General features: G+C 47.4%; 1 protein-coding gene across 1 annotated transcript in view; it reads right to left on the bottom strand.

The window, feature by feature from the left end:
• TRPC5 (transient receptor potential cation channel subfamily C member 5) overlaps positions 1 to 27,562 on the bottom strand; it is a 168,256-nt gene that overhangs the window by 35,393 nt on the left and 105,301 nt on the right. The window contains exons 5-6 of the mRNA XM_056859397.1: positions 9,694 to 10,016; positions 473 to 668 (exon numbers count right to left, since the gene is read on the bottom strand). Coding sequence (XP_056715375.1) covers positions 473 to 668; positions 9,694 to 10,016 — 519 coding nt within the window. The remainder of the gene's footprint in view (positions 1 to 472; positions 669 to 9,693; positions 10,017 to 27,562) is intronic.

Genomic DNA, 27,562 nt, shown 5'->3' with positions numbered 1-27,562 from the left:
CCAGACGACAGAGATCAGTTCACCTGGAGAAAACGGCAACTCTGGAAGGTGGACTCTATGGGATTATAACCCACTGAATCCCCTCCCCAAACCCCACCCTCCTCAGGCTCCACCCCCAAAATCTCCAGGTATTTCCCAACTGCTGGTCAGAGGAGGGAACTGCAGGCCATCACTGCCAGCAGTTTGACCCAGTGGCCCATGAGCCTCCAGGCCAGAGAAGGGAGGTGATGCGGGAGGGCCATTCTCATGCTGTTGAGGTGTATTAAAAGACAGAGGGACTTCCTTGAGCCTGGACAAATTGTAGCAGGAAGAATTTGTCTAGCTCTCCTTCTGCACCTCCCAGCTCTGTTGAGCCAACCTGCTTCTGCGGAACCTGCTGGCTGGAATGCCCAAGGGGGCCTTTTGCACACAAAGAGCCAACAAAACGTATCTTCCCATAGAAACCTGAAAAGAAGCCCATTGGCTGACTTACTGCTATGAGCTGGTAGGAGTTGTTCATCATTGCTATGAGCATGTTCAGCAAGACCACCAGGGAGATGACGTTGTAAGTGCCGAACATGGTCGCCCCGACAAACTCGGTGAATTCGTGTCTGGCTTTCACGTTTGTGACGTAGAGGTTCAACAGACCGAACACAGACCAGAAGAGAGACTGTAGAGTTTCAAAGAGCCTGCAAAAGACACATTTTTGTTTACTAGCCGAATACGGGCAAAAAAAGCGCATCAGTTGATTTGTCAAATTACAAGTAATTAAAGGGTTAATTGAAGAACACAGGAACACTCATGCAGCATTGGACCAAAGAGCCACCTTGTCTTCCTTGCTGTTTCTAGGTCTGCTTCCTCCGGAGCCTTGAGTTCCTGTTACTAAGTTAGTTAGGAGGCCAACGTCCAGGTGGTGGCTGGAGATCTCCCGCTGTTACAATTGACCCCCAGGTAACAGAGATCAGTTCCTCTGGAGAAAATGGTTGTTTTGGAAGGTGGACTCTATGGCATGAGACCCCATTGAAGCTCCTCCCTTCCCTAAACCCCACCTTCCTCAGGTTCCCCCCCAGGTATTTCTCAATGTGGAATTGGCAACCCTATCCTAACTGCTTACAGTGCCAGAATATGGACAATCAAAATGAGGACCCGTGGATTTGTGGCTGGCAAAATAAGTAAGGTGTGACCCTGCTTCCTGCAGAATCAGGGAACGAAGAGGACCTCATGCCGGCTGTCACAATCCGATGACCCCATGAGCCAGCAAAAAGAGGCTCCCTTTGCTATTGTTGGTAGGGGTTGCCAAGTCTGGCTTGGGAAATTCCTGGAGATTTAGGGGCATTGCCTAGGGAGGACAGGGCTTAGGTCGGGGAGCAGCTGAGCAGGCATGCGATGCCACACAGTCCATCCATGGAAGTGGCCATTTCCTCTAGGAGAACTGATCACTGTAGTCTGGAGATCCATTGTAATTCTGGGAGAACTCCAGGCTCCACTCAGGATTGGGAAATTCTTGGCGATTTTGGGGGTGCAGTCTGGGGAGAGCAAGGTTTGGTGGGAAGCCTGGTCTAAAATTGAGTTTCCTGGAATTGAGCACGCACACAGCCATCATACTTTGCCTCTTTTCAGTGGATGTGAAGAACAATTGATTTTTATCTCGCATGCAGAGGACCTAGCATCTCCGTGAAAAGGACTAGGCAGAAGAAGACTCTAGAAGACTTCTGGAAAGCTCTGGATGTTGTCAACCTGCTCTCCTCCTTCTTTCATCTGCGCCCCCCCCAATCTTCGATGTCACCCGAAGCACAGACTTTAAACCAAATGAGTGTGACGTGTGAGAAAACAGGATGTAAAGCAAACTAAGGCAGACTGAAGAAAATGTGGCAAGGTTCATGAATCTTGAGGCTTTTGCAGTAATTGAAGGAGTCTAGCCTAGCTGGCATTTAGTTGGCACACAAACTCTCTCCCCCCTGCCTTGACTTCCAGTGGGGGGGAAAAAACCATCAACCCCAGCAGCCTTCTAAAGAGCAAAGTGAGTGTCATGTTTCCTTTCAACACCAGTTATCTCCTACTTTCTAGAAGCTTTGGAACAAAATCCATTCCAGTTATCAGCCACACTTCACACAAAAATAGCACTGGGGGGGTGGGAGTCCATTTCTTCTGGTGAATTACCAGTGGCCGCATGGGAGAAAGGATAAAATATCTTTGTAAGGGCAAAGCACACTACATTAGAATTTTCTAACAGTTACAGCAGTTCCTCGGTGGAACAGGCTTCCTCGGGAGGTGGTAAGCTCTCCTTCCATGGAGGTTTTTAAGAGATTAGATGGCCTTAGGCAGATGATGAGAGGGAGGGCATCTTGACCATCTTCTGGTCACTGGGGGTGGGGGGGAAGTAGTTGTGAATTTCCTGCATTGTGCAGGGGGTTGGACTAGATGACCCTGGTGGTCCCTTCCAACTTTATGATTCTATAGAGGAAATGATACTCTTCAACCAGGTGCATGTCCATCCTTTATGGTTGCCAACCCTGGGTTGGGAAATATTTGGAGTTTGGGGGGATAGAGCCTGGGGAAGATGGTGTTTGGGGAAGGGAGGGATCTCAGCAGCGTATAATGTCAGCAGCGTATAATGTCATAGAGTCCACTCTCCAAAGCTGCCATTTTCTCCAGAGGAACTGATCACCGTCATCTGGAGATCAGTTGTAATTCTGGGAAATCTCCAGGTCCCAGCTGGAGGCTGGCAACCTTACCATCCTTGTCCTACCCCATAGCATCATCTATGCCAATTAGACGTGGCCCATACACCCTATGGCATGAGCTAGATGCCTGCTTTCGCAAACAGCTGCAGCACATTGAATTTCACGGAACGATGCATTTTCCTGGCCCTTGAAAATTGATGCATTGAAATGCACCACCCCAGGATATTTGAATGTGGCAACGTGATCCTTGAGTTAAAGAAGATTTTGCTGTTTTTGGTGAGGACCAGATGTTTAATGTTCTAAATGAGACTCCTTTTGTCAAGATATTTTTCCAGTGGGCCATCAGAGCAAAAACAGCTTAAAACGTGAATCACAAACAGTTCGACCCCTTGGTTATCACTGTGTAGGGCTGCCAACCTCCAGTTGGGGCCTGGAGATCTCCTGGCATCACCACTGATCTCCAGACCACCAAGATCTGTTCCCCTTCCTAAATCCCACCCTCCCCAGGCTCCACCACCAAATCTCCAGGCAATTTCCCAACCTGGAGCTGGCAACCCTACGAAGGGGCTTGTGGGTGAGCCGGAGCTGCCTGTCCTGTGAACAAGCTCTGTTGCAAAGCGATTAAGCCCATCCTCGGAAAAGCATAAGAAATAGCAGGATGGTCAGTAACGCTGTGCAGAGAAAGAACAAGACCCTTACAAAACCAGATCTTATTAAGCGACTGCTCTGATTGATGCTCTTCAGATCTGAACTGAGGTGGGGGGGGGCAGCCTGGCTTCCATCTTCCATCCATCGAGGGGGGTTTAAAGAAAGTCAACTCAAAGCAGTGCTGAGGGGAGGGCCGGTGAGATCCATGACAATGCCGTTCCATCACGCCGGCCCACAGATATAATTTCTCCTTTCGCTGGCTGCCTGTTCTTAGCAAGCCGTTCCCGCTGGGTGCCTATTCGAGGAGCAAAATGTCACTTGGTACCAGGGGCGTTAATAATGACTGTTTCGGCTTTTAAGAGGCAGAGCGAGCTGCTTAGGCAAGTCTCCAACGCTGCCGCGGGTGCCCTGCCTTCGGCCCACCTGCCAGGGTCGAGTCAGCCGCTCTAATGCTCTCCCTCCCCCCGCTGATCCTTTCTTTCCAGCAAACCTGGGCCCCTCCTGTCTGTGCCCCCTCGCATGTTGTCATGTGCTGCAATTTCGCCGGTGTGCACACGGGCAGGCTTGTGTGCCAGGTTTGCTTTTGTGTGGGTTCAACGGCTGCATCGAGCCATTGCATGGAGTTCATTCGTCAAATAATTCTCCGCTGCAGGCTCGGGCCCAAGTCGAAGGTCTGAAATCAGCTTTTCCTAGCCAAAGTGAAATATCAGGATTTGAGCCGCACTCTCCCGCAGCAGCAGGGTGAAACGCTGGCTTCGGGAAGCAATCATCTGTTTTGCCTCCAGAGTCACAGCTGTTCTGTCTGTGAAATTCAAGAGAAGGATCTTTCAAACATACCCTGTTGGGAACTCACAAAAGCCGCTAGGAGGGTCATCAGTAACCCCTGCTGGAGGCCCAGAGGGCGATGCATTTGCATTTATTTATTTATTTATATCCTGCTCTTCTCTCCACAGTGGGGACTCAAAGGGGCTTTAGAACATTATTCTCCCCTCCTCCATTTTCTCACTAGACAACCCTGTGAGGTAGACCAGGCTGAGAGTGTGTGCCGGGCCCAAGCCCACCCAGCCAGCATCCATGGTAAAAGTGGGGATTTGAACCCAGGTCGCTGGGGGGCCCAGTCCATCACTGTATCCACTACACCACACTGGCTCTCAGAGGGCGCACTGCTGCCGGTGTGGGTGCAGGGAGCTGATCAGCCCTGCTTAAAGCCAGGCACGGCCTTGCTTGGAGACCGTCAGCAAGGCGCTCTCTCTTAGCCTTGGCTTCCCTCTGGAATACACAGGTAAGAATACTAGCCTTTGCTTGGCTAGATTGAATGCTAACCCTTCTATGGTGATGCAGGGCAGAATTCTGAATATCCCATACTCAGACAGGATCTGCCCTTGCTCTTCTGGCTCTATTGACTCATTAGCCCAAGCCCTTTGGGAATGCCGCTTTTACGAGGAACTTCGATCGCACTATATTTCCCCCCTTTTAATATACAAATCCAATGCCTCTGTGACTGACATAATGCCTTTTTTACTAAGCGATAGGGACCCCAAGGCTACATTGTCAGTGGCAAGATTTGTTTCAGTCCTTATATCCCTCCAACACTAGATATAGGCTGCTCAAGATCAATTGATCAAGGAGGTTCTAAGGGATAAAAGGAAGGAAAGGAAGGAAGGAAGAATACTAGCCAGGAGTTATAAACCGGGCAGTGTGGATCGCTCATCTGACAAACAACAAGTGGCTAAAGACTTCCCCAAAGGGCTGGATCTTCCTTAAGGGCTCCTGGTTTGGGGGCAGGATACCCATCAAAGTACAGATGGGGGAGGGACAAAGGGACAGCTAGAATGGGGTGCCAAAAAGGCAGAGGAAGTGCCAAAATGCTGAGAGCTTTTCTCTGGAGTGGGCTAACCCCAAAGCATGGGGTTGCCCTTAGGGATTCTGAAGCAGGACTGGCAGTAGTGCCGTCCCCTTTGGGGAGCCCGCTTGCTTCTCCTAGGGTTTGTTTCTACGTTGGCATATAAACAAGTATTTCAGAGTCTCCAGTGCTCTTATCCACGTGCTACTCTGAAGTGAGAGCCAGTGTGGTGGTAGGGGATTGAGAGGTGGACTAGCATCCTGGGTGACCCAGGATCAAATCCCCACTTCTACCATGAAAGCTCGCTGGATGACCTTGGGCCCGTCACAAACTCTCACCCTGACCTACCTCACAGGGTTGTTGGGAGAAAATGGAGGAGGGGAGAACAATGTTCTAAAGTCTGATTTGCGTCCCAACTGGGGAGGAAAGCGGGATATAAATAAACAAATGCAATGCAAGTGCTGCCCCTGGACATCTTGCCACTCAGGGAAGGCCATGACACTACCCTACATGGTTGTTGTAAAGATTACTGATGAGTGAAAAAGTGTGCATATTGAGCATATGGAGGGAAAACACCTTCTTGTTATTACAACTGTTGCTGTGCAAGGTTGAAGTAAACAGTTCCTCCCCTTATCTGTCACTCAAGCATCTAGTGTGTGTGTGTGTGTTAAGTGCCGTCAAGTCGCTTCCGACTCATGGCGACCCTATGAATCATAGTCCTCCAAAATGTCCTATCTTTGACAGCCTTGCTCAGATCTTGCAAATTGAGGGCTGTGGCTTCCTTTGTGGAGTCAATCCATCTCTTGTTGGGTCTAGTATATTACTCAAAAAGAGGCTAATTTTCGGGATGGATTTTAAAAAATGGTTTTTAAAAACCCTCAAAAACAGATGTTTTTTTTTAAAAACCAGCTGAAGTGTCATTTAAAAATGGGTTTACATTGTGTTATTGGCATGTGGAAAAAATGTATGGCATTCTAAACTCATAATCGCTTTGCAACAGAACCGTGACCCTGTGTCCAATTCAATGAATTAAAGTTGTTTGGATGGCAGCGTCCTAACTCTTCGAACACACGCTGTGATGGGGGGAATCATATTTATAGTGTTTCCCGTCAAAACATTATAAATATGACACAAGAGGTCATAAGTTTGTGCTTATAAACTGAAGTCAACCGAACAAGGGGGATGCTGAGTTTCCACATCTGCTCTGCCAGGCCTTCCTTTTGAAAATTACTTGAGGCCGTCAAGGAAACCATCTTGCTAGTGAATATACACAGAACCAAAGAGAACCCCTGAACATCACAGTTGCTTCCATAGGCTGAGTCAAATTCTACAGTGTAAAAAGGACTGCCTGGCCAGAGGATCTGCATTATACTCTTGGGTCCTTATACGGGAATTAGTCCAGGGATCCCCAACATGGTGCCTTGTGGACACTATTGCGCCTGCCGCCACCTTTCCTGGTGACTGTCAAGTGTTTTTAGAAAGTGGGTGTTGTTGTGTGGGGCTTTTGCCCAGCGAGGCGTCTGACTGGACTTGATCAGCTGTGCAAATTTTTTGAAAAAAATTCAGCAGGCTTTTTTACTTTGACGGCAGCTGTTCCCCCATCACAAAGATCCTGTGTGTCTGAAGGTAAGCTGTGGCAGCCACTTTGTGGCTGCACCCACCACACCATGCCAAACCTCCAATGGTGCCTGCAGGTTCAGAAAGACTGGAGGCTTCTGAATGGAAAGATAAATTAAATCAAAACATTAAACTGGCCCATTTTCTTCAGAATTTAAAGAGGTCCATATTTAAACCAGCCTTTTCAATCAAGCCACTCAGCTGCTCCATCACCAAATGTCTAGGAATTTCCCAACCCAGAATTGGTAACTCTACCCTGCTGCTTGCTTTATGTGCAAACACACAAAGGAATAACAAACATGGCTGCTTCTTCCCATCTGGTTTGGCCTTCAGAAAGCTTGGTTTAAGTAGTGAATGCCTCGGAGGGGAGTCAACAGCTACCCTGGTTCCCAGAGACGTGTTTCCTCTCAACCCCCTTTCCCCACACCACTGAAGCCCAACTCAACCTTGATATGAAAAGAGCAAGAGTCCAGCAGCTCCTTAAAGACCAACAAAATTTCTGGCAGGGTATGAGCTTTCGTGAGCTGTGGCTCACGAATGACATTCCTTGCTCTGTGTACCCCCAAGGTAGGGTTGCCAGCCTCCAGGTGGTGGTTGGATTGGATATCTCCTGCTATTACAATTGATCTCCAGGTGACAGCGGTCAATTTTCCTGGAGAAAATGTCTGCTTTGGAAGGTGGACTCTATGGCATTGTACCCCACTGAAGTTCCTTCCCTCACCAAACCTCATCCTCCTCAGGCTCCACCCCCCAAATCTCCAGGTATTTCCAAACCTGGAGCTGTCAACATAACCCCAAGGAGACCAGGGCCGCTGGGAGGTTGTCCTCCTAGACCTCCCCTCGTGGTGACCCGTGTTCCTTGAGGGACACCATGTGCAGGTCTTAAGAGGACAAATCTATCGAAAGAGAGCTACATTGTCAGTCCTGTTTGCATCATGTCCCTAGTCCTAGAACACCTCCACGGACATGTTTCAGAGGGTAGCCTTGTTGGTCTGCAGAGAAACAGCTAGATTTGAGTCCAAGTAGCACCTTAGAAACCAACAAGATTTGGGGGTGGGTATGAGCTTTGACTCTCAAAAGCTCGTACCTCAAAAAGTCGTGCAAGTCTCTAAGGTGCTAGTGTATTTGAACCTAGCTATTAATGAAAAAGGGACGCTTTAAAAATGACATCTCTGTGGGCTGTTCTGGCCCCTCCATCTCAAAAGAATTTTTCAGAAACAGAATAGGTGCAGAAGAAGGCAACCAAAATGATGAAAGGATTGGAGCACCTTCATTATGAGGCTAGGCTAAAGAGTTTGGGGCTTTTGTCTTTAGGAAAAAATTATTAAAGGGTGAAATGATTGAGATTAATGAAATTATGCAAGGTCATGGAGTGGAGAAATTTGCTGCCCTTTCTCCCATAACATTTGAATTCAATGTCAGCCCATGAAATTGATTGTTGGTAGATTTGGGACATGTAAAAGAAAGGAACTATTCATAGGATAACTGATTTATAAAATTTGCTGCAACAAGATGAAGTAATGGGCTGCATCAGCACAACGATGATTCTCTGTGTTGCTTTCATTGCCACAATGATGAGATGAGCAACGAATTCCTGGCTGACTCCAGCTGTCTTGCAGCTCCCTCTTCCCATTACTTTCCAAGCAATCAGAACAAGAACTGCCTACACCTTTCCCCTTATATCTCCACAACCAAAAGGGCAAGATACTTTTTGCTTAGAAAATGACAGTTGGGAATGCAGAGGAATTAGTAGACCATGGCAATAAATCACTACAATGTTGCACTATAGTTCAATCAGAGTTACTGATTTTTTAAAGCCCACCATTAGTACAGCAAGGAAAGTAGTGACTATGAGGGACTACTGGAAAGAAAATGGTTCGGATGTATGTGGGGCCTTCAAAACTGCATACCTTCCCATCCAGGTGGCATGCAAACATGCTTGAGCTGCGTTCTTTCCAAAAAGCTTGCACCAAAGCAGGTTTGGGACAGATTAGAGCAAAGGGGGGTAACATGGAAAGAAGACCCTTAGGGGACAGGATGTGGATGCTCAAAAAAAGCACTCCTGTTTAGAAGTGAAATTGAAGCAGAACATCTTATGCGGAAGCCAACGTGCCACCAGATTTGATGAATTTAAAAGGGGATTAGAGAAATGGATGGAGGACAGGCCTATCAAGGATTATTGGTCATGACAGCAAAATAGAACTTCCATGCTCTGAGGCAGTATACTTGTGAGTACTAGCGGCTGGTGGGAGGGTCAAACGATAGGGGAGGGCCATTACCTTCATGCCCTGCTGGCTTCATGGCAGCACCTGGCTGGTAACGTCTAGAAACAAGAGGCCTGATCTGATAGCCTCTCAGTCTGATCCAGCAGGGTTCATGTCCTTACCCCAGTATACCCAACAGAGCTAAAAAGGAACACTCCTGGCTTCCGGGGGTGAAAACAGTGTCTAATGTCAAGCCTCTGTTTTTTAAGCATAACCTCATTTTAGCAATTTTGTATGACTCAATCCAAGGAGTGTTTGCGGCAAACCAACTCAGATATCGTTTTACGGATATCTGACCCCCACCAAGAGGGGCTTTTGAAATGCAGAGGATGACATTTCCTCTTGGAACAAACCCTTGGCGTGTCCCTGTGGCTTTTATCTTTTGTGATATGCAAATGTCAATGACAGGGATTACAGCCCTGGTGTTAGAGCGCCTGTCACTCTCACCGGCTGCCGACATCAGGCCCTTGCAGAGGCTGTCAGGTCAGCCGCCTCCCACCACCAGACCTCAGAGATCCCTCCCGCCACCTGCTCACATAACCCTGACAAATGGCACATGAATAAATCAAGGGATTTTCGTTGGAGTGGCAACCAGCATGTCGAGGCCTGGGAGGTATTTGGGGGCCCAAAGGAAGAGGAGGAGGAGGAGGAGTCTTACGTGGAGAAGGCATTATTCTGCTTCTCGCATCGGATCCCCTTGCAGTTGTTGGGTTCTTCCGAGGCACTGGTTTCATAATAGAAATAAAGCTGGTTGAGTCCATTTGCAAATGCCAGCAGCACCAGGCAGTAAATAAAGAGGAACTTGAGGATGTCTAGCAGCATGCGTCCCAGAGAGATCTGCAGGGGTCCCAGGTGAGAGTTTGCTGTAAACAGGGAGATGAGACGCAAGGAGCTTAAAATGTTTGATATTGCAAAGAGGGCTTCTGCAATGAGAGTGGGGTGCCACATTTCCCATTCCTCCCTTGGACGGGAACCATTGTACTGCAAGAAATAATAGGGGAGGGGGGGAAAGGAACACAGGTGAATGGTTGCAGGCAACACTTCAAACCACACAGTTCAGTTCAGTTTTCAGAGCATTTGCACAGACAACCTATAGCAGTGATTCCCCCAGCAAGGCTGTCTGGCCCCCACTGGGGGCAGGGGATCCCGTCGCAGCCCCCCGCTGATATTCAGATGACCAGCGAGGGGACGTACTGACAGTGAGGGAAGGCCTAGGCTGGCATCGTAGTGATGTCACTAGCAACACGGCAACATCACTTCCAGTGTGAACACATGAACACATGAAGCTGCCTTATACTGAATCAGATCCTTGGTCCATCAAAGTCAGTATTGTCTACTCAGACCGGCAACGGCTCTCCAGGGTCTCAGGCAGGGGTCTTTCACATCACCTGCTTGCCAAGTCCCTTTAACTGGAGATGCCGAGGATTGAACCTGGGACCTTCTGCATGCCAAGCAGATGCTCTACCACTGAGTCTCAGCCCCTCCCCTAGTGTGCACCGGAGGTGATGTCACTATGTCGCTGATGAGATAGGATGCTCTGGCATTTGGGCAAAAACTTCACTGTAAAAAAGATCTTTACCACCCAAATAGCAGAGAGTCCCATGTTGCAAGCGATGGGATGACATCACTTCCAGGGCACGATGGAAGTGATGCTGCCATGTCACCAGCAGTGTTGCTGCGACACCAGCCTAGGCCTCCTCCTGCTAATGATGTCCCCCCCCCCGCCAGTTGCCAGGAGGGACCTGGCAACCCTCTCACCCAGTGTGGTGCTTATGGTGTCCACAGCTATGTTTCCTGGTACCTACCTTCTTCTTCCCCAAAATCCCTCTTCTCCAAAGCAAAGGGCTTTCCTCCATCTAGCTGAGGTAGGAGTAGGGTTGCCAAGTTTCTTAGATTGGCGTGCAATTGCCCACCAATCAAGTGCCCAGCTTGGAAGCAGGGACTGTGTTCACAATGGTGCCACTTTTGGCTCGCATCACAAAGGGTCTTTTACCACTCAAACTCCCAGTTTGAGTGGTAAAAGGCCCATTGTGATGCGGGGCTTCCAGATGTAAACCAGAAGTGATATGATTGCGTCAGTGTGGGCACGCACACACTATCCCTAGGGTTGCCAGGTCCCTCTTTGCCACCAGTGGGAGATTTTTGGGGTGGAGCCTGAGGAGGGCAGGGTTTGGGGAGGGGCTTCAATGCCATAGAGTCCAACTGCCAAAGTGGCCATTGTCTCCAGGAGAACTGATCTCTATCAGCTGGAGATCAGTTGTAATAGCAGGAGATCTCCTGCTACTACCTGGAGGTTAGCTGTTACCAAAGCCAAATATATTGTAGCTGTATTTTTCACAGTATGTGGTAACACAACCACCCTTAACAATTCTATATACTATAACAAAAGATGTACAATTTTACATAATGAAATGTCAAAGCAAGTAACACATTAATTCCTCCAGCAGGTAAGTAATGAAGTACAGTTTGCAAGAAATGTTCTTATAGGATGCTCTATCCTTATAGCAGCAAGATGTGCATAGAAGGAGAGACACGAAGTCTTCTCTTAAGATGCTGTTTGTTCACACAACAGCAAGTTATGCATAGAAGGAGAAAACGATCGTTTCAGGGCATAAAGCCCATTTCTTCATCAGTTCTTCAAAAATATAATGTTTGCAGTTATATTTCATCATCCACAATATCTGGTTTCAAGCGAATAACCATTTCATAAATAGAATACATTACGCTTCCCCATAGGAGTAAGGTGCTGAGTTCCTTCCACTCTAGGTAAGGACTAGGTACGCCACTTGAGTCCTTACCTAGAGTGGAAGGAACTCAGCACCTTACTCCTATGGGGAAGCGTAATGTATTCTATTTATGAAATGGTTATTCGCTTGAAACCAGATATTGTGGATGATGAAATATAACTGCAAACATTATATTTTTGAAGAACTGATGAAGAAATGGGCTTTATGCCCTGAAACGATCGTTTTCTCCTTCTATGCATAACTTGCTGTTGTGTGAACAAACAGCATCTTAAGAGAAGACTTCGTGTCTCTCCTTCTATGCACATCTTGCTGCTATAAGGATAGAGCATCCTATAAGAACATTTCTTGCAAACTGTACTTCATTACTTACCTGCTGGAGGAATTAATGTGTTACTTGCTTTGACATTTCATTATGTAAAATTGTACATCTTTTGTTATAGTATATAGAATTGTTAAGGGTGGTTGTGTTACCACATACTGTGAAAAATACAGCTACAATATATTTGGCTTTGGTAACAGCTATACTCCTGTACTAATTTCCTCATCTTTCTGATACGTGTGCAGAGGTGTCTTTATTTTCCTTCACTACCTGGAGGTTGGCAACCCTAATGATCCCTGCCTCAGTTTTGCCCCAAAAACCTCCCGCCGGAGCCGAGGGGGGACCTGGCAACCCTAGGTAGGAGGCAATTCAGAAGAATTTTCTGATTGTAGGGAGCACTTAGGGGAGCACTTATTTGGAGGTAGCTGCCCCAGTCATAGGAAGGTGCTTGGCTTGAAACTTCCCAACATTTTGTGATTGCGCCCCCTGGCAGCCATTTTGTGCTCGGTCATACCTCCCAAGGCAGCCATTTTGTAGTGTTGCCCACCACTCTTTCTCAAAATTCCTGAAGAGTCCACAGCTTCAACAATGTTGAGCAGGGCTCCTGCTCTATAGAAATAATATTCAGTGAATGGCGGTGCCACGGAGGAAAGGCAGAAGGGCCTGTGTCCCCCCTTAATTTATTCCCCAGGTTTCAGACCATGTTTGAGTGTACATGGGCACATGACTTAACCCAGTCTGGAGACCAAGTCCTATGAGGAAAGGCTGAAGGGCTGGGTATGTTTAGCCTGAAGAGGAGAAGGCGGAGAGGGGATAGGATAACCATCTTCAAGTACTTGAAGGGCTGTCGTATAGAGGAGGGTGCTGAGTTGTTTTCTGTTGCCCCAGATGGTTGGACCAGAACCAGCGGGTTGAAATTAAATCAAAAGAGTTTCCGTCTAGACATTAGGAAGAATTTTCTAACAGTTAGAGCGGTTCCTCAGTGGAATAGGCTTCCTTGGGAGGTGGTAAGCTCTCCTTCCCTGGAGGTTTTTAAGAAGAGATTAGCTGGCCATCTGTCAGCAATGCTGATTCTGTGACCTTAGACAGATGATAAGAGGGAGGGCCTCTTGGCCATATTCTGGGCATGGAGTAGGGGTCACTGGGTGTGTGTGCGGGGGGAGGTAGTTGTGAATTTCCTGCATTGTGCAGAGGGTTGGATTAGATGACCCTGGCGGTCCCTTCCAACTAGGGCTGTCAATTCGGTTCGGTCCGAACTGAAAATCAACCGAATTTCCCCTGATTCGGTGATTTTCAGTTCGGACGGATCCGAACTCAAATCTGGCGGGCAACCGGGGGGGCCGAATTCAGCGAGTTCGGGAGTTCGCGAATAAATTCGGCCAATTCGGCCCCCCCTTCAGGGGAGCCCGCTGAAAGGCGCGGGCTGCCCTTTAAACTGATCTGCGCCTCCCAGCTGGGAGGCGCAGATCAGTTTAAAGGGCAGCCCGCCTCCCTTCAGCGGGCTCCCCTGAAGGGAGGTGGGCTGTCATTTAAACTCATCTGTGCCTCCCGGCCGGGAGGCGCAGAGAAGTTTAAATGACAGCCCGCCCCCCTTCAGGGGAGCCCGCTGAAGGGAGGCGGGCTGCCCTTTAAACTGATCTGAGCCTCCCAGCTGGGAGGCGCAGAGGAGTTTCAATGACAGCCCGCCCCCCTTCAGGGTAGCCCGCTTGTGAGGGTCTCTGTCTTTGTGTCTCTGCTTTCCATCACCTGCGGTGTTATCAGTGAACTCGTAAAAGCAGTTCACACCTTCTGGTCTCAGGCGCCAGGCCTGATGGCCCATGTATCTTCCCCCCCGCTGTTCTTCCTGCCAGTACTCCCTCAGGCCGGTGCGGCCTTGGAAGTGTGATAGCCGCACCAGACTTCCTGGGATCCGTCTGATGTTTTGTATTATGCCAAGCTTGTAACTTCCCATAACAATAAGTGTGAACCCCAGTGCCCCAGTGCCCTGGAGTCAATATATTCTGTAAACCCGTATAGCCCCTCACTTGCAACTTTCTACCTGTGCCTGTCTCATCTCCTGAAGGCTTCAATAAATCTATTGTTTCTGTATCAACGTCTGAGCAACTGATTTGGAGAAGCAAACTCAGAGAGGGGGATCTCTCACACCGCTGAAGGGAGGCGGGCTGTCATTTAAACTCATCTGCGCCTCCCGGCCGGGAGGCGCAGATGAGTTTAAATGACAGCCGCGCCTCTCCAGCGGAGCAGATGAGTTTCAATGACAGCCTGCCCCCCTTCAGGGTAGCCCGCTGAAGGGAGGCGGGCTGTCATTTAAACTCATCTGTGCCTCCCGGCCGGGAGGCACAGATGAGTTTAAATGACAGCCGCGCCTCTCCAGCGGAGCAGATGAGTTTCAATGACAGCCCGCCCCCCTTCAGGGTAGCCCGCTGAAGGGAGGCGGGCTGTCATTTAAATTCATCTGCGCCACCCAGCTGGGAGGCTCAGATGAGTTTAAAGGGCAGCCCGCCCCCCTTCAGCGGAGCCCGCTGAAGGGGGGCGGGCTGCCCTTTAAACTGATCTGCGCCTCCCAGCTGGGAGGCTCAGATCAGTTTAAAGGGCCCCCGCGCGCCTTCAGGGAATCCCTGAAGGCGCGCTTCGGCCGAATTTTCCCCCGAACTCCGGATCCCCCCGAATTACCGGGGATCCGAAGCGGGGGAGTTCGGACTTCGGCACGTACCGACCCCACAAGGGTCAAATTCGGCCGAATCCGAACTGTACCGATTTTTTTTTTTGACAGCCCTACTTCCAACTCTATGATTCTATGATCAGTTCCCCTGAAGAAAACGGTCGCTTTGGAGGGTGGACTCTATGGCAGTATACCTTAGTGAGGTCCTACCTTTCCTCAAACCCTGCCCTCTCCAAGCTCCACCCCCAAATCTCCAGGAGTTTCGGAAAATTCGTCTCCCTGTTGGTTATTTTTTTTAAAAAATCTTGATCCAGAATCCAAATTCTAAAATAAGTCCAACTGGAGAGGATAAAACGCCCTTGTGTTTCTGGGGGGAGAATTAGTGGGCGTGAGAGGGGTTTAGCCCCCTGCCTGTCCACCAATTTCCCACCCCACGTCCTCAGCACGCCACAGGTTGTGTGAAGGACACACAATTTGCCCAGATAATCCATCGCTCCGACCTTGAGGGCCCTTCAGGATAATCATTTGCAGTGTTATCTTGCCTCAGCCACTGACTTGAGCTTACAGCTGAGGCCGCCGATGGTAAGGTAGTAATTTAGTATTAAGTAGTGCTCTGCTTTAATAACAATGTCACTGCTGCTGAAATATCCGCTCCCTCAGTGCCAGACTGTCCTTCTCAAAAAAGTATCTTAATCCAAACCTTATTCTTTCAATAGATAAACAGAACAGATATGCACTCCCTACTGCCTCTTTTGCCAACCACATACATTGGGGAAATCTAGCCGCTTGCTGTGTGTTCTGTTCCAAATGGATGACCTTCCCTTCCCATTACATACCATAAGGTGTATATAACAGTGGAGGATAAAGTATAAAGCAGTGGAAGAAGCAGAGTACTGATCTAATGGCTGTTTCTGTGGGCTGGCGCCATTACTATCATCCAAGCCAGATCAATTTCTGCTAGGGTTGCCAACCTCCAGGTGAGGCCTGGAGCTTTCCCAGAATTACAACTGATCTCCATATGTCAGGGATCAGTTTCCCTGGAGGAAATGGCTGCCTTGTAGGGCGAGTTCTGTGGAATCGCATCCCCACTTATCTCCCTCCCTCCCTCCTTCCCCTAACTCCAATTCTCCAGGCTCCATCTCCAAATCTCCAGGAATTCCCCGAGCCAGAGTTAGGAAGCCTACAATTTGGGGTTGGTGGGAAATAAAACTGAGCGTAATGAACCATTTTCTCTTTGAATGTTAACTGGTTCTTAAGATTTTTTGGTGCAGTCAGGACTGGATTACGAAAATCAAAGAGCATGGCTATATTAACAGGAGAAGGCGTGGCTTGTTCACTGGCTCCGGTTCAGCTATAAAAACCAACGTACTGCAGTTCAAGATTGATTAGGACTCAAGAATGCTGTTTATGACTAATGGTCAAAAGGGCATGCTGTCTTGTGCCCTGGAGTGCCTCCCCTAGTCTCTATGGTCTTAACCACAGAGACTAGGGGAAATTCCTCACTATGTGGAGGCCAGTTTTTCCCCCACTCTTCAATTTCTCAAGGGTGGAAAAGTGGGGCAGGGGGCATGTAATTCTGTGCCCTGGGTGGGTAAATGGGAGGCCTGTGCCTAAGGCAGCAGTACCAATGACTCCCCCGACCCCCACCTCACCCTTCCAGTCTCTAAATGGGAGCTGGAGAAGATAATCCTCCCTCTCTCTGACACGCTGACTCTCTTTAAAAACAGCATGGCATGCCCCCTAAATCCTGACTGCTGGAGTTTTGCCAGCCTCACCTTCTAGCACCCGCCCCCCCAAGTGAGACAGAGACTCAGCAAGTTTTCAAAACTTCCCACTTGCTCAGTAGATTTTCCGTGGGATGAGCCATTAGGTGTTTCCCATGCCTGGCTCTTTCTCATGTTCTTGATTCAGTACTTGAATCCTCCTCTCAAAACTGTGTGGACTTATCCCTCGATAAAGACGCATGAGTGTCATTTCCTAAGCTATCTGACAGTGGTCCTGTGATGACTCCCACTTGCTATATGCTATATGAAAGGGCCGAGACTGTGAGATACCTTTTCTATCAGGGTGACCTAACATTGCAAGGAACCCAGGTGGCGGATTGTGTGTACAGGTTGAGTTTCCCTTATCCGGACTGCTTGGAACCAGAAGTGGTCCATATTTGGGATCTTTCCATATTTTGGAATATTTGCATATACATAATGAGATATCTTAAGGATGGGACCCAAGTCTAAACATGAAATTGATTTATGTTTTATATACACTTTATACACATAGCCTGAATGAAATTTTAAACAATATTCTTAATAATTTTGTGTACTTTGAACCATCAATGGCACTGCTGAGGGCCTGTGAATAATGCCTGCATGCTGGCTCAAAAAGTCTGGTTTTCAGGTCAGTCAGAATATCAGATGTCTGGATAAGGGATACTCAACTTTCATCAACAGATTCAGGGCCACCACTAAGCCCTACAGGATCTCTTGCAATGACGCAAAGGACTTTGGGATGCTCTAGTAGAAATTTGCAAGATCTGAGCAAGGCTGTCAAAGATAGGACATTTTGGAGGACTTTGATTCATAGGGTTGCCAAGAGTCAGAAGCGACTTGACGGCCCTTAACACACACACACACAGTAGAAATAAGCGAGTTCTAGACAGAATCAAGCCTGAACTCTCCTTAGAAGCTAAAATGACTATGAGGCTATTGTCCTTTGCTCACATAATGAAAAGACAAGACTCACCAGAAAAGACAATAGTGCTTGAAAAAACTGAAGGCAACAGGAAAAGAGGAAGCCCCAACATGAGAAGAAGAAGAGTAAGTTTTTATATGCCGACTTTCTCTACCACTTAAGGGAGAATCAAACCGGCTTACAAACACCTTCCCTTCCCCTCCTCACAACAGACACCCTGAGAGAGCTCTAAGAGAGCTGTGACTAGCCCAAGGTCACCCAGCTGGCATCATGTGTAGGTGTGGGGAAACCAACACGGTTCACTAGATTAGCATCCGCCACTCATCTGGAGGAGTGGGGAATCAAATACGGTTCTCCAGATTAAAGTCCACTGCTCCAAACTACCGCTCTTAACCACTACACCAAGCTGGCTGATGGACTGACTCACTCAAGGAAGCCACAGCCCTCAGTTTGCAAGACCTGATCAAGGCTGTTAATGATAGGACGTTTTGGGGGTCACTGATTCATAGGGTCACCATGAGTCAGAAGTGACTTGACAGCACTTAACACACAATAACAAGCAGTCCAACATCGCATGAAATCTTGGGGCTACCTGTCAGATCCATGTGGAAATCCTGCTTGGGGCAGCAAACAGATGGGGCTCACTTTGGTATAGTCCTACGTGGCTTCCAGGTGCCACAAATCCTTTTTCTTTTGCAGCAACAGACTAACATGGAGTTCATAACCCTATACAGCATCAAATACTATAAAAGGCCAGGCTGAACTTACAAGCATCTGGACATTTCAAGAGAAAATACTGGGGACTTTTTGAAATGGTTCTTTGCTGCTTTTACAATTGCTTGGAATTTTTAAAGGTATGTGAGTACAAAAGATAATGGCAGGTGGTGAGGACTTTGAAAATCAAAACTATTCAGGCCTTACATTTATATTTTGGGGGGGAATATATAAATCTGATGGCATTTAGTGGCTTTATAAATTGATTTGTCTTGCTCCTGACAAATGCTGCAAATGAAATCTCTATTAGAGCCTGAAGATTTTTTAAACCTGGATTAATAAAAAGAAATTCTTCCCACGTATGGAAAAAGTGGAGTCCTGTACTGGTGCATTTCTGCATGGCCTTTGATTGTTTCTGACATTTCAAACTGTTCTCTGCCTCCATGCATGTCATGGATAGACTCGGTTAACTTGATTTGTGGAAGGCCCTTAAAATGCGCACAGAAGAGTCTGCTGTGCTTTTAACTCTTCCCTGGCCTCTTCTAAAAGAAGGAGAAGTGGTTGGAAAGCAGATGCCTGCAAAGGTACCGTCGGATGCCAAACTCTGCATAGTCTTTTCGGCAGATGTCCCAAAGGTGTGTGGCTCTCAGCCAGTGTTTATGCTGAACCCCGAAGAAAAAGAACTCAACAAAGTCATTTGGTTGGCCAGATCTATAGTCTTTGGCAATTTCAAGGACAGATTCTAAATGGATCGTTAAAAAAAGTAAATGACGCACTCTTCCTTTGTCCTGTGTCAAAATTCTGGCCACCTAGCAAACCACTGAAGGCATCATTCCAACCAATAGGAAATTAGGAGTTAATTCTGGGTGGCGAAAAACCTATTGGATTTCAAATTGGTCTGGATTCTTTGCCTTCTGAAGTGGAAATCCTTCTCCCTAAGTCCTAATAGAGAGCCAGCAGGGTATAGTGGTTAAGGTGTAGGACTAGGACATGGGAAACACAGATTCGAATTCCCACTCGGGCCATGGAAGCTTGCTGGGTGACCTTGGGCCTGTCACACACTCTCAGCTGCGACCCTGGCAAGAATTTGGATGGGAGACCTCCAAGGAATACCAGGGTTGTGACGTGGAGACAGGCAATGGCAAAACACCTCAGAACGTCCCTTGCCTTGAAAACCCTATGGGGTCGCCATAAGTCAGCTGTGACATGATGGCAAAAAAAGAAATTCCTAATCAATCCTGAAGATGGATTATGGTTAGTCACTGGATAAGGAATGACATTTTGCCCATGCTCAAAGTTGCTTTATTTGAACCTCCTTTTTCTACAAATGACAAGAATTCCCCTGCTGGTATTCTTCGATGAATGGAAGCTGTGTACATCGTACAGCTAAACTTGGGGATTAAAATCCGAGCCCATAAACTGTGTTTACCTGTAATGGGTCAAAGATTCCAGCATTAGCCTGGACAGAGGTTAGCCTGAAAGCTGATTCAGCTGCCTCCCAACAGGGCAGAAGGTGATAATGCAAGATGTTCTTGTGGAGAGGAGAGGAAGGAGAGGGGAGATATAAGCAGTCTGTTAACCCAGTGTTTCCCGATCTGTGGGCTGGGACCCAAAAGTGGGTCCTAAAGTTTCTGAGAGTGTTTCACGGGCCAGATTAGAGGGAGTACTGGAGAAGGAGAGGGTAGTAACCTCCATATGCCAAGACTGTGTGTGTCAGAATGCCACTTGCTTGGGATTCATACTATACTGGGAAAAGTTTTCGAACAAATCATCAAACAGTCAATCCTTGAGCATTTAGAAAGGATGGATCTGATTATTAAGAGCCGGCACAAGTTTCTCAGGAATAAGTCATGTCAGACTAATCTTATCTCCTTTTTTTGAGAAAGTTATTACCTTATCTCCTTTTTTGAGTAAGTTACTACCTTGCTGGATTAGGGGAATGCAGTAGACATAGTTTATCTTGATTTCAGTAAGACTTTTGATAAGGTTCCCCATAATATTCTTGTTGACAAATTGGGAAAATGTGATTTAGATCCTATTACTGTTAGGTGGATCTGTAACTGGTTAACAGATCACACCCAAAGAGTGCTTGTTAATGGTTCTTCATCCACTTGGAGAGGAGTGACTAGTGGAGTGCCTCAGGGATCTGTCCTGGGCCCTGTGTTGTTCAATATCTTTATAAATGATTTGGATGAAGGAATAGAGGGGATGCTTATTAAATCTGCAGATTATACTAAATTGGGAGGAGTAGCAAATACAGTAGAAGACAGAGCCAGGATACAGGATGATCTTGACAGGCTGGAAAATTGGGCTAAAACTAATAAAATGAATTTCAACAGAGATAAATGTAAAGTTCTGCATTTAGGTAGGAAAAATCAAATGCATAATTATAGGATAGGGGAAACTTGTCTTAGCAGTAGTGTGTGCCAAAAGGATATTGGGGTCTTAGTAGACCAACACCAAACATGAGTCAGCAGTGTGATGCGGTAGCTAAAAAGGCAAATGCGATCTTGGGCTGCATCCACAGAAGTATAGAGTCCAGATCACGCAAAGTGATGGTATCGCTTTACTCTGCTCTGGTTAGACCTCACCTAGAATACTGTGTTCAGTTTTGACCACCACAATTTAAGAAGGATGTAGACAAGCTGGAATGTGTCCAGAAGAGGGCAACAAAGATGGTGAGGGGTCTGGAGACCAAGTCCTATGAGGAAAGGTTGAAGGAGCTGGGTATGTTGTGAGGATAAAATGGAGGAGACATGAAATATGTAAGCCATCTTGGGTCCGAATTGGGGAGAAAGCTCGGGTATAAATGAAGTAGATGATAACAAACAAACAAACAAACATGTCATGCAAAAATTGCAGAAAGGAGCCATGAAATTGCATCAAGATTCCTCTTTGTAAAGTGTGCCTGTGTGTGTATCAGTAATTTGCAGGGGCCAGGGGGCGGGGGGAGATTTGCAAACTAAATCAGTGGCAAATGGTGCCTGCACTAATTCCAAAATTAATTTCAGAACTTTTTTTGTGTGAAGCACAAGGGAGACAGAACAAAATGCAGAGGAGAATGCGCAAACCCAAGCCACAGTACAATCTTGAAACAAAAGAGGGGAGATCTGCCCATCCCTGGGAAAACTGGCCTCTTGCCCTTAATGCTGAGCAGCTCTCATTGCCGCTGACAGAGGTCCCTTGGAGGATGCAGCCTGTGTCCCGCTGAGCACAAAAACCGCACATCTCAGGAACACTTGTGGTCTACGTGCCTTTCCCTCTACACAGGCACACCAATTTTCCCCCTTCTCCAAAATCTGCCCTCTCAGTTTGCTTAAGGATAGGACCCGCTCCATCTTTCCAATCTTTCATGAGCCACTCTGCAATGGCACTGTTTACACAACCAATGACAGCACAGGAGCTGAAGGTGCTCTTTGGGCGATACAGTTCCCCTTTCTTAGGTTAATTCACTTGGCAACAGCCAGAACTGGAGCGTTGGGGGGGGGGGGGCTGGTGCCTTGGAACAACTTGCTAGAGCAGTTGAGGGCACTTTGCTTTTGGAAAGAAAGCAAGGGACTTGTGTTTTATAGAGCTTTTTCTGGTGGGTGCAGTAACTGCTGTAAAGTTATTGTTGGGAAGGCTGGCTACTTCATTGATAGCCGTCGTTTTAATTCTGCTGTTGTTTCATGTTGTTGTTTTAGTGTAGACGGCAACTTGTTACCTGTGTGAGCTGCGGCATCAGGATGGCACAGGGAGCTCCAGAGGTCACCTAAGAAGATGGGCCAGCAGGCGGGGGGGAGGGGCGGAGGGACAAAGAGGTGAGGGAGGATGTCAGAATGATGGGTAGGCCAAGTGTGACCGGGAGTCCTAATGGCTGGGCAAGGGTAGTTTGCAAATGCGGCAGTGGTATGTGGACAGGGCACAGAAAATATGTGCAGGATTTATTATTTATTTAGGTGAAAGATGTATAAACCTTTCTCTTCTCCCAATGCTCATCAGGTGTGACCCATCAGGACAATTTCCTGCACAGCTCCTTCTGAAACATCCCCCTCTCATATCCTGAGCTGCACATCAAGAGTGCAGTGGGTTTGAGGTGGAGCTGTGGCTCAGTGGTAGAGCATCTGCTTGGCATGCCGAAGGTTCAGTCCCCAGCATCTCCAGTTAAAATGACCAGGTAGCAGGTGATGTGAAAAGACTTCAACCTGAGACCTTGAAGAGCCGCTTCCAGCCTGAGTAGACAATACTGACCTTGATGGTCTGATTCTGTATAAGGCAGCTTCATGCATTCATGGGTGGGCTCGCATTAAAGAATCAACAGCTGACTGGGATTCTGTGTTGTGATTTTTAGTTTTTACTGGGGCATGACAGCCAGGTAATGAGTGGCTGCATTGCCTCTGGGTGCCTCCTCCAGGCCATGGCGCTTTCCTCAAAAGTGGCCTCCTCCATCTCTGGTTCATTTCAGTGGGCAGGGCAGGGCCAGCTATGGATGTCAAGTAGGCTGCTTGTCAGGGTCCCAGGGGGGCCTTTGGGACCCTGACAAGCAGCCTACTTGACATCCATAGCTGGCCCTGCCCTGCCCACTGAAATGAACCAGAGATGGAGGAGGCCACTTTTGGTTTACAAAAGGAGGTTATAATAGGAGGGAAGAACTAATTCCAAGCTCAGAAATTAGATCTATGGTCTGCCGTCAGTGACTCATGGATCTTTTGGGTCCTGTCAAAATAATGGGATTATCCAAGTGTTTCATCTCTGAAGGCATGTGGGTGTTTGCACAGATGTTGCTAATCTCTGGATGTACTGCCAAGGGTTCACTTCCAGATCCCATCCTTGCAAATAATCATGAGGACACTTCCACTATCAATGCAGAGAGTTTTGTGGGGGTTACAAAAGCAGTCTTTGAACTGGTGAAATGCATAATGGTTGTTTACGCTCACCCTCGGGAGCTGGTGCAGTGACCAAAAGTGTAAGTTGCAAAGGCCCAGATTCGAATCTCCCCTCAACCCTAAACCTAGAGGGTGGCATTATGCAAACCCACTTTCTCTTGGGCCAGAACAGCACTTGATGGAGAATGCGTAGCTACATATGGAAACAGAAGATGCACCTGGCCTTCCATGGGCGTGTGGTGGCTGCTTCATTGGGTGATGCACTAAAAAGCTTTCCACTGCATTGTGGCTCCAAAATGCAAGGGGAGCTGTTATTCCCTAGCAGGAGGTGTTGTAGTCCACACCTCCTGGCTTGGCTGCCAGGGTGTGGGAATGAGCTTCGCCATTCTTCTGAGGTTGCCATTCGTCTGGTTTCTGGCCCCTTGCAAAGTCTCCAGGTGAACTCTCGTGCACACCCGGCATGTGAATGAACGCATGTGAACACTATGGCACTGTGAAGTGCTCAAGCTGCCCTTCCGCATACAGCCACCTGGGAGATTCTTTCAATAGCACATCATGAGGCAATTCTATTATTTTCAGTCTATGTAACCTTTGAACATAAGAAGAGCCCTGCTGGATCAGCCCAGTGGTCAATCTAGTTCAGCATCCTGTTTTATGTGCTGGCCAGTCATTTTTTCTGGAGGGACAGTGTAGTACAGTGTTTAAGAGCAGTGGACTCTAATCTGGAGAACCGGGTTTGATTCCCCTCCACATGAGCAGAAGACTCTAATCTGGAGAACTGGGTTGGTTTCCCTACTCCTTCACATGAAGCCAGCTGGGTGTCCTTGGGCTAGTCAAAGTTTTCTTAGAGCTCTCTCAGCCTCATCTACCTCACAAAGTGTCTGTTGTGGGGAAAGGAAGGGAAGGAAATTGTTATCTGGTTTGATTCTCCTTAAAAGGTAGAGACAATAGGCCTATAAAACCAACTCTTTTTCAACAAACAGGGCATGGAGGCCTTCTCCTGACATTGACTCCCCCAAACTGGTGTTCAGGGATCTGTAGAGGGAGGCGCCCTTCAGCCACCAGGGCTAGTAGCCATTGGTAGACCTCTCCTCTGTGAGTCTGTCTAACCCCCCCCCCCATCACTGGAGCCATCCCTGTGGCCACTGGCAGTGAATTCCACAACGGAATTACTTGTTGAGAAATGAAGCATTGCCTTTTGCCTGTCCTGAACCTGTTGCCCATCAATGTCATTGGATCTTCAGTGGTATATGCAGACAAACAAACTAACCATCACTGAAAACTATTCCAGACTATGTGAATGCAGTAGGAAGGGAAGAGCTGTTAGCCACACAGAAGGGCTTCAGCTCAGGCACTGCTCCTTGGGAGAAGAACTGGAGTGCATCGGGTCGTTAATATGCGTTTTCCTTTAGTCTCAGTCATTTAAACAGTGTGAGCAATTTCTTCTGTGTCTTCCAATATCTTAGAGAAAGGAGGCAATCTTTTGATGCTTCCTGGCGATCCCAGTCTGGGGAGAAGCAGCTTCCTGGGCACACACTCTGAGAAGGGCATGTTGCGCATCAGGCAGCTGTATCATTCAAGCCTTCGAGTGGGCCTTGGCACCCGTCTCTCACAGCCGGAGCATTGATACCATGGCCTGCCTCATGCACGGACTCCTGCTTGCCTAGTAAAATATTTAGCCTCCTGGCGCTTCGCCTCCTTTCTCTGCTTGCATTACGAGCAGCAGGAAGTGAACGAAAAGCTTTTCGGAAATGGAGAGCCTGCAGGCTGTATCCAGCACGACAAATACAATTCACAGGAATGCACCATCAAATCACGCCTGGCAGAAAGAATGGTCATGGCCCACACCTATGTCTACTCATGTGTCAAACACAGGCACCCTCCTTCATCTCCAAGCTGAAAATGTGGACACTCCCATGTAAATCTTGTTGCCCCAATACTAACAGCTCAAAATGAACATTACTGGGTACAGCAAATGAAATGGCTGGCTGTGTGTCATACGGTGCCTGAGTGGACATATGGGGGTACTTGAAGTCATGTGCAGTAGAAACAAGAAGACAAGAAGAAGAAGAAGAAGAAGAAGAAGAAGAAGAAGAAGAAGAAGAAGAAGAAGAAGAAGAAGAAGAAGAAGAAGAAGAAGAGGAGGAGGAGGAGGAGGAGGAGGAGGAGGAGTTGGCTTTTATATGCCAATTTTCTCTACCATTTAAGGAGACTCAAACCGGCTTACAATCACCTTCCCTTCCCCTCCCCACCCCACAACAGACACCCTGTGAGGTTGGTGGGGCTAAGAGAGTTCAGAGAGAACTGTAACTAGTCCAAGGTCACCCAGCAGGCTTCATGTGGAATAGTGGGGAAACCAACCTGGTTTACCAGATTAGAGCCCACTGCTCTTGTGGAAGAGTGGGGAATCAAACCCAGTTCTCCAGATTAGAGTCCACTGCTCTTAACCACTACACCATGCTGGCTCTCACTTTTCTCACTCCTGCCTAGGGTGGTGTAGTAGGTAGAGTGTCAGACTGTGACCCAAGAGGCACGGGTCCAAATTCTCATTCAGCCATTAAGCATATTGGGTGACTTTGAGCCAATCACTCTCTTAGCCTAGCCTACTTCACAGGGCTGTTGTGAGAAAAGCCAGAATTCTGCACACTGCTGCACTGAATAAAGACATAGAAAACCTACCTGTTCACTCTGGTGGCTCCACTTCAGTTGTACCTGCCATTGGAGGCTAAATGGGTGGCAACCGGAGAAAGGGCCTTCCTGGTTGTGGTGCCAAAACTTTGGAACTCCCTCCCTAGGGAGGTTCATCTGTCTCCCTCTACTGGTTTCCTCCACCAGTGGACGAAAACTTTTTTTGTTTCATTTGGCGTACCCCTAATAATAGTTACTGGTCCTCCTCCCTGGTTCTGGTATTGTTTGTGTATGTGTTTTTATTGAATTGTTTTGTCATTTTAAATGTTGTTTTAAATTGTTCAAATGTTTTAATGTTTTTATGTGCGCCACCTTGGGGAACCCGATTGGGTGGAAAGGTAGCATAAAAATATTTTAGATAAGATAGATAGAAAGATGGATAAGACAGACAGACAGAAAGACGGATGGACGGACGGATAAGGATAGATAGATAGATAGATAGATAGATAGATAGATAGATAGATAGATAGATAGATAGATAGATAGATAGATAGATAGATAGATGATAGATAGATAGATAGTATTCTGAATGGACATATGGAGACACATAGATAATTTGCACTCTGCCCTCCAAGACTTAGAATACAACCAGACCAGGTCACTTTTTTCCACTTGGGTGTTGAGATGGGTTAGAATCCCTTGACCGTCCTGCCACTTGGCACTATTGTGAAGTGCTGAGAGTACCTGGCAAGGACTGAAGAGACTCTGTTTGCTGGGTACCCTTGGGCCAGCCATATTTTGTCAACCTAGTCTACCTTACAAGGTTGTTATGAGGATATAGCGGAAGAAGGGAGAACCATAGATACTGCCCTTAGCTGACTAGAAGAAAGGCGAGACAAACCTGTACAAATAAATAGGCTATTTATCTATCTGCTAGACGGGGAATAAAATCTAAAGAATAGTGATTTGTACAAACTCACACTAAGAAGTCACGCTAGAAAGTCCACATGGTTAGTAGCTAGACTTTTGTCTGTCTTTCTCTCTCAACCTAACCTACCTCACAGGGTTGTTGTGAGGATAAAATAGGAAATGCCATGCACATTGCCCTGAGCTCCTTGGAGAAGGGGCAGGGTCAAAATGTACACAATAGATGGTAGACAAAATTAGAAAAAGACGCCCCCCCCCCCGCCACTGGGGAGTCTTGATCAGAGACAGTTCCCAGGGAAGTCAGTGTCTTTGTTAAAGTGGGACTGTGGAAGTGTCTGGCTACTTTTCAAGACAAGGGCAAGAAATGTTGCTACTCCCAGCAGACAATGCAAATGGCACCACCGCCTTCCCCACTAATGACAACGGGGCACCAGCTGGAGCATTTTGCCTCCATGAAATGACCGGGAGTGTCATAAGAGAATGGCTGGATCTTGACCACCTCCTGCCATGGGTCAGGGTGGGGGAAGAGACATGAGAACAAAGTACTGTGTAGGTAAGCTCTTTAGTTAAAGAGAACGGGAGGGGAACAGAGGAAGATGGGGAAACTGACCTGACAAATTAACCCATAGTATCCTGGATGGGAAGATGTGCTTTAGAGGGGGAGAAATTTCCCAGTCATTTATCCCCTCCCCCTACATTTTCTTGCCCACCTCCAGCTTGTCTTAAGAGAACCCCCAAGGTGCTTCAAGCACATGCCTCTTCTTGGAGGGGGGTAATTCTTATCTTACTTTAAGCTCAGTCTCCGGAACCTGAATTTGCACCCACAACGCAACGTGCGTCTCTCTTAATAGTGACTTGCGCCATTTTTTGCTTTTTCTTTTGCTGTTGTACTGGATCTACTGATGCTACCGACTTCTGTTATTTCATGGTTAATTTTTTTAAACTGCAAGAAAAGAGAGCAATTGTTCCATTGGCTG

Source organism: Euleptes europaea, chromosome 13 (assembly GCF_029931775.1).
Source record: "Euleptes europaea isolate rEulEur1 chromosome 13, rEulEur1.hap1, whole genome shotgun sequence".
In the NCBI taxonomy this organism is placed as follows: Eukaryota; Metazoa; Chordata; class Lepidosauria; order Squamata; family Sphaerodactylidae; genus Euleptes; species Euleptes europaea.
Note: the sequence above shows the minus strand (reverse complement) of the source record. Positions and strands in the feature narration are given on the sequence as shown.